Consider the following 6,000-nt stretch of genomic DNA (forward strand, 5'->3'; position numbering starts at 1 on the left):
CTAGCCTGGTCTACATAGACTTCTAGAATAGCTAGGAATACAAAGAGAGACCCTCAAAAGAAACAAAAATAAGAAAAACTTTTAGGCTTTGAACTAAAAACAATAAAGACTGTCTCTATCATCGCTAAGGGTTCTCATCCAAAAAGTAGTGACCATTCAACACAGCCTAATCATACTCTACTTACTGCATCACCTCATAGGGTTAGTAAGCTAGTCATAGTTATTAGTGTAGTTAACATTTACAAGGAAAATAACAAAAAAAAAGGGTGGCTGGAGACATGGTTCAGCAGATAACACTGGACACTCTTGTAGTACAAGAGTTCAGTTCCCACCATCTATCTAAGGGCAACTCACCACCATGGGTCACTACAGCTCCGGGTATCCAGTGCCCTCTTCTGGCCTCTGCAGGCATCCACATACCCACACATACACAATTCAAAGTCTTTTTAAAATTTTTTTTAAATAATTTTTTTTTAAAGTACAAATAAAGAAAAAAAAAAGTAGTGGCTAGCTAAAACAGAATGCACCTGTTGTGGTTAGCACTTGGTGTATATGGCACATTTGTAGTCCTGGTACCCAAAAAGGTGAGACAAGACCACCACTGGAGCACAGGAGTAAACCAGCCTGGGCAACACAGGGAAATTCCATCTCAAAACAACACAAAATGAAGTAAATTAAAAAGCATGAAAAGAGGGGAAAGAGTAAATATATGTTCACTGTATCATAAATAGAATGATGATACAGCATGAGTTCCAGGATGCCCTGAGCTGTACAATGAGACTCCTGTCTCAAAAATACACATAGCTCAGGGATAGAATACTTGCCTAGCATATGCCAGGCTCTGAGTCAGACTACAGGAGAATTCAAAGTTTAGGGAAAGCCAGAACTATATATAAAACCCTGTTCTGGTTTTTTTGTTGTTTTTTTGAGACTCACTATGTTCTCCAATGCACTATGTACATCAGGCTGGCCTCAAACACAGAGATTAACCTGACTCTGCCTCCAGAACGTTGGGATTAAAGGCATGCACCAATATGCCTCACTCTTCAAAGCTAATTTGTTAAATGACCATTTGATACCAATTAGGCAACTAGTTTAACTTGAAAACACAACACCATCTCAAAGCCTTGAAAATGAGCCATTCTCTTTAATTCTACAAGTGGACTTACACCAGGAAATAAGAAAACATTCTATGTCTGACCTCTGAGGATATATATATGCTTATAAGTTAAAAACTATAAAAAGCTAGCAATAGGTTGATTATACAAATAAATGTATAACCACTAAGTTCTGTAAAAGAGCAGTTACTTATTAGAGAAAGTTCTTCAGAAATTCTTTCTGGTTTTGAAACCTGCTTCTTCTCCCCACAGAAAACAAATTACACAAAATCATTGTGTTGTTTGTTTGGTTGGTTGGTTAAATATGTATGGCTATGCAGGTTCCAGAAAACTAGCTAGAGCTCACATTTTGATGTCTCTTGGTAACTTATTTTGTCTTTAAGTTTCTCTTTACTCATGAGATTTTTTTTTCTTACAATGTGCATGTATTACCCGCGCAATGCTTTGAATTTAAATAACCTAAAACAGAATCAAGCCTAGTTTAGGTGTATAAGAATACTAGTTCAAGAAAACATCATCTGGGATATATCCTACCTTGGACGAGACTGGTATTTCTAAATATGAACTTTCAACAAGGGATACATGCTCAGGTGTTCGTGAATGCTGTTTAAGAACAGTCTGACTTATAAAGGCTATAATAATGAAGCAAGGAAATACAGGAAAGTAGGACACCTCCCTCTAAAATCCCTAATTTTTATAGGTCTTAGTAGTTCATCAGCATTGATTCTCATCTAAACCAAGGAAGGATGATGTCATGCACATAAGCTACCTGACCTAGGTAAGGAAGATAAATACATCTAAGAGCTGACAAAATTGGATGAGATTTAACTGAAGTATTAACTGAAGTAAAATATTCATAAGTCAAAAAGTTATTTCTGATAAACACCCTTGAGTTATTTCAAAACATAATTATAATGCCAGTAAGCTAGGTGAACTTGAAAACATCAGATTTTATATAATTGCATGTAAATAAAGACAATTCAAGTTTTAACCACAAATTACTTGTTAACACATTTTTTTGTTTCTAAAAAAAGAAAGAGGCCGGGCCTTTAATCCCAGCACTTGGGAGGCAGAGGCAGGTGGATTTCTGAGTTCGAGGCCAGCCTGGTCTACAGAGTGAGTTCCAGGACAGTCAGAACTACACAGAGAAACTCTGTCTCGAAAAAACAAAAAAAAAAACAAAAGAACAAAAAAAGAAAAAAAAAGAAATCTCAATTAATTATCTAAAAACTAGAGTAGTGAAACTTATCTGACTTCTACAATCCTTCCATTTATTTCACCATCATCTACATTGAAACTTGAGAGTTCCACTGCTAACACTAGACGAGATTTTCCATTATGCCAAGCATTCTTTAATGCCTAGATGGTTTAATCTGCAAAACAGTGCCTACTGGATGAGACCATAAACATGTCACTAATGGAACGAAGCACGTAGGCAGGGACACGGATAAGCTGTCCGTGAATATTACGCCGACCCATTCTGAAGTTAATGTTACTCTTGAAAACAAGAGTAACTTGTTCCTATGTAGTTTCCTTCCATGTAACTACTGTTTTCTAAAAGTTAAAATGAATCAAGATTTCACTCTCATTTTTCATTTTTGCAACACTGAGGGCTGAATCAAGAGCCTCGAACTTTTGCTCTACCACTGAGCTGTATCTCCAGCCCTCTTTTTACTTTAAGACAGGGTCTCATGAAGTTGCCCAGGTAAGCCTTGAGCTCACTCTGTAGTCCTGGTAGGACTTGAACTTGCCATCATCCATCTGCCTCAACCTCTTTAAGTAGCTGAAATTTCAGACTTTCACACAGGGTCGTGTGTCATCTTTATTTTCCAATCATATCCCATTCGTAAAAACTTCCCCCAAACAAATGGAAATTTATTTCCTAAACTCAAAAATAAAAAATCTGATTATACATCAGAATATATATAGTGTTAAATGAAATGCAGTTACTGGCCTGAAGCAAGTTTAACTTTCTATGCACGAAATAGAAACTTTCAGAGAAAGGAGTTCGGAAGTCAGAATGCCTCTACTTTCTAATTCACAATAGAGTTTTGTCCAATTAGACAACACTGCGTTTTATTGTTGCTGAAGCTGCAAGGGTGGATAGGGAATCTGCAATAACTATTCCAACAGCTTCCATCAAGTTACATGCTACCACTGAAAGTAGGAGCAGTTAGGTCCCAAACAGAAAATATGCCCCTCCCCCTCTCCCAAAATGTAGGCACAAGCCTCACCATCAGAAAATAAGGCCCATCAGCACCTCTTCCGAGAAATAGTCCCTTCCCCCACCGTTAAGTAGCCACTTAAGACTGCCAAGGAGATCCATTTCTTTATTAGCCGGTGCCCACTTGGGGCAATCGTACACCAAAGCTTTACTGAAGGGCCTGCCCTAATCCCATCTGAAACTGCTCAAGAGACTCAAAGGCTAGGATAAACCTTGAGAAAAAGGCTGGGTTCTTTCTGACACCTCTTCCCCACTCACCACTTCACCCCCCTCTAACCCGCCCATCCTACGGCCTGAGGAAAGCCACTCGGGCCGTAGTCAGGCAGGAACTGCCGGCCATAGCCGCTCAGGCAAGCCCCAGGCCTCCGCCATGCCAGGACTCCGGGAAGCACCGCCCAAGCGCACCTCCCGACCGGCCGGCAGGGCAGACAGGCCCGGGACGAGCCAGGCCCTGGCCTGCTCCCCGGCGCCGCACCGGCCGCCTGGGTCCGCTCCCCAAACCGGCTCCGGGGCCAGATGGCGTGGCGGGGCCCCTCACCTGGATGACCTCGTTGACCTCCCGGATACATTCCACCATGTGCTGCAGGATCTGTTCGGCCGTGAGCACCTCGTAGCGGTAATCCTCCTCCTGCTCGTGTCCCGGGCCGCCGCCGCCACCGCCACCGCCGCCGCCGCCTCCGGGACCCAGAGCGCTGCCGCCGCCGCCGCCAGTCTCCCCGCACAGCAGTCCGTCCCGCTCCCCGCCGACGCCCAGCCCGGGCTCCACCAGCTCCACCTCGCCCAGATCCAGGTTATCATCGTCCGGCTCGTCCTCGTCGTCGTCCTCCTCCTCCTCGGCGCCGCTGTCCTCCTCGCTGCACTCCTCGTCCTCGTCGAACTCGTAGTTGTAGCCCTCGTCCGAGTCCATGGCGCGACGCGCGCGGGCCCGGCAGACGCTGGCCGCGGCGCGGAGAGGGCGGGGACGCCGAGGCCCCGGCTCTCGCTCCGGCTCCGGCTGCCGTCCGGACGCAGGCCTGGTTCCGGCCCCGTGGGCCGCGACTGCTCCCCGGGTGCGGCGGTTGGAGGCGGGCGGCAGCGGCGGCCGGGAGGGCGCGGAGCAGGGCGGGAGGGAGCGCGGGGGCCGCTTACTGCCGGCCTCAGTCAGACGCCGCTCCGCTCCGGACTCGGACGGAAAACAGTCCCCAGCGCCACCTCCGCGGCCGCTGCTACCGCTACTGAGCCAACAAAGGGGCGTGCGTCACCGCGCCGCGCTGCGTCATCGCGTTGGTCCTCTGTACGTCACCGCGCCACGCCCCTTGGCCCCTGCGTCGTATTTGGGGAGACCCCACGGCCGAGCCGGAGGAGGACAGGAGCGCGGCGGCGCGGCGGTGGCCAGGATCGACTGAGAAGCTGTAGGTCCTGGACGCGAGGCGACTGAGGCCTTCCGGTCGTGGGGAGGAGTCCGGGGAGCGCCCAAGCGGAGGTTTTCGCCGCGGTCTTTCCTCTCTTCCGGGCCTCACAGGCACATCTGACACGCCCTGGCTAGTTCCGGGAAGCCGGCGGCTGCTCTGCTAAAATTCCGGTTGCCCGAGTTACTGCCTGGAAGGTAGCAGTACGCCGAACCTCCAAACTGTGGGACAGGTAGTTGGAGTGTTGCTGTCCACTCGTGTGGATCTCCAGCGGTTCTCGGGTCCCCCTGAAGTGACGTCATAGTAAAGAGACAGTTCCTGAACTCATCTTGACAAGCACTTCTTGAGGGTCCAAAATAATGTGAACAGTCATGTTCCTCAATTGATCACTAAGGCCAGCAATTCCTCAATCACTAAGGGCCTTCCATAGATATCACTCATTTTCACTGAGTCCTAGTACCCAGGTTATAGCAGAGGCACCCGAGGCTGTAAAAATAAAAGTGTATACCTTGTGGTGGCATATACTTGTCCAGCACGCACAAAGGCCCTAGTTTCAGCCCCCCCAGCAATGAAGCAGAGAGGCTGCTTAATAAATACATAATAAATCTTACATGTAAATTACAGTAATAATTCTAGGAAACAATACAGGCAAACCACATCTGCAAAGACCAAGAGAGACTGCATATCTGCAGACAGTGCAGAAGCGAGCTGAGTTGTTGGATGGCTGTTTCAACAGAGGAGGAGAGGAAGATGGCCTTGGCTCAAAACACAAGGTTCACTGTAGTTACAACACTGAAGCTTGAAACTCAATCAGTAAAGGGGAAATATTGGGCAAATTAGTTCGAGGTCATGACAAAGCACTTTGTGCCTTTCCAAGACTGGGTTTATCTAGTTTTATTTGCTTTGGACTTAATACCTTGAAAAATAGGACAGGAGAGCCAGGAAAGTGTTTTGAAGGAAGCAGAGGCATAAGAAATTTCCCTCTTCCAGTAACTTGAAGAATGGGCCAGTCTGAAAACCTTTTAAAAGCTGAATCTTTAATATAGATACAGTCCTTAAGATATAGATTCTGTTTAAAAACTTCCTTTGAAAAGTGGAAAACAAGCCGGGCGGTGATGGCGCATGCCTTTAATCCCAGCACTTGGGAAGCAGAGGCAGGCAGATTTCTGAGTTCGAGAGTTCGAGGCTAGCCTGGTCTACAGAGTGAGTTCCAGGACAGCCAGGGCTACACAGAGAAACCCTGTCTCGAAAAACCAAGAAAAGAAAAGAA

At 46.5% G+C, this 6,000-nt stretch overlaps 1 protein-coding gene across 1 annotated transcript in view; it reads right to left on the minus strand.

Moving 5' to 3' along the window:
- Positions 1-4,514, minus strand: part of Arih1 (ariadne RBR E3 ubiquitin protein ligase 1) — a 98,376-nt gene extending 93,862 nt beyond the window's left edge. The window contains exon 1 of the mRNA XM_028774452.1: positions 3,881-4,514. Coding sequence (XP_028630285.1) covers positions 3,881-4,249 — 369 coding nt within the window. The 5' untranslated portion in view covers positions 4,250-4,514. The remainder of the gene's footprint in view (positions 1-3,880) is intronic.
- Between the last annotated feature and the right edge of the window lie 1,486 nt (positions 4,515-6,000).

This window comes from Grammomys surdaster, unplaced genomic scaffold (assembly GCF_004785775.1).
Source record: "Grammomys surdaster isolate TR1022 unplaced genomic scaffold, NIH_TR_1.0 241, whole genome shotgun sequence".
In the NCBI taxonomy this organism is placed as follows: Eukaryota; Metazoa; Chordata; class Mammalia; order Rodentia; family Muridae; genus Grammomys; species Grammomys surdaster.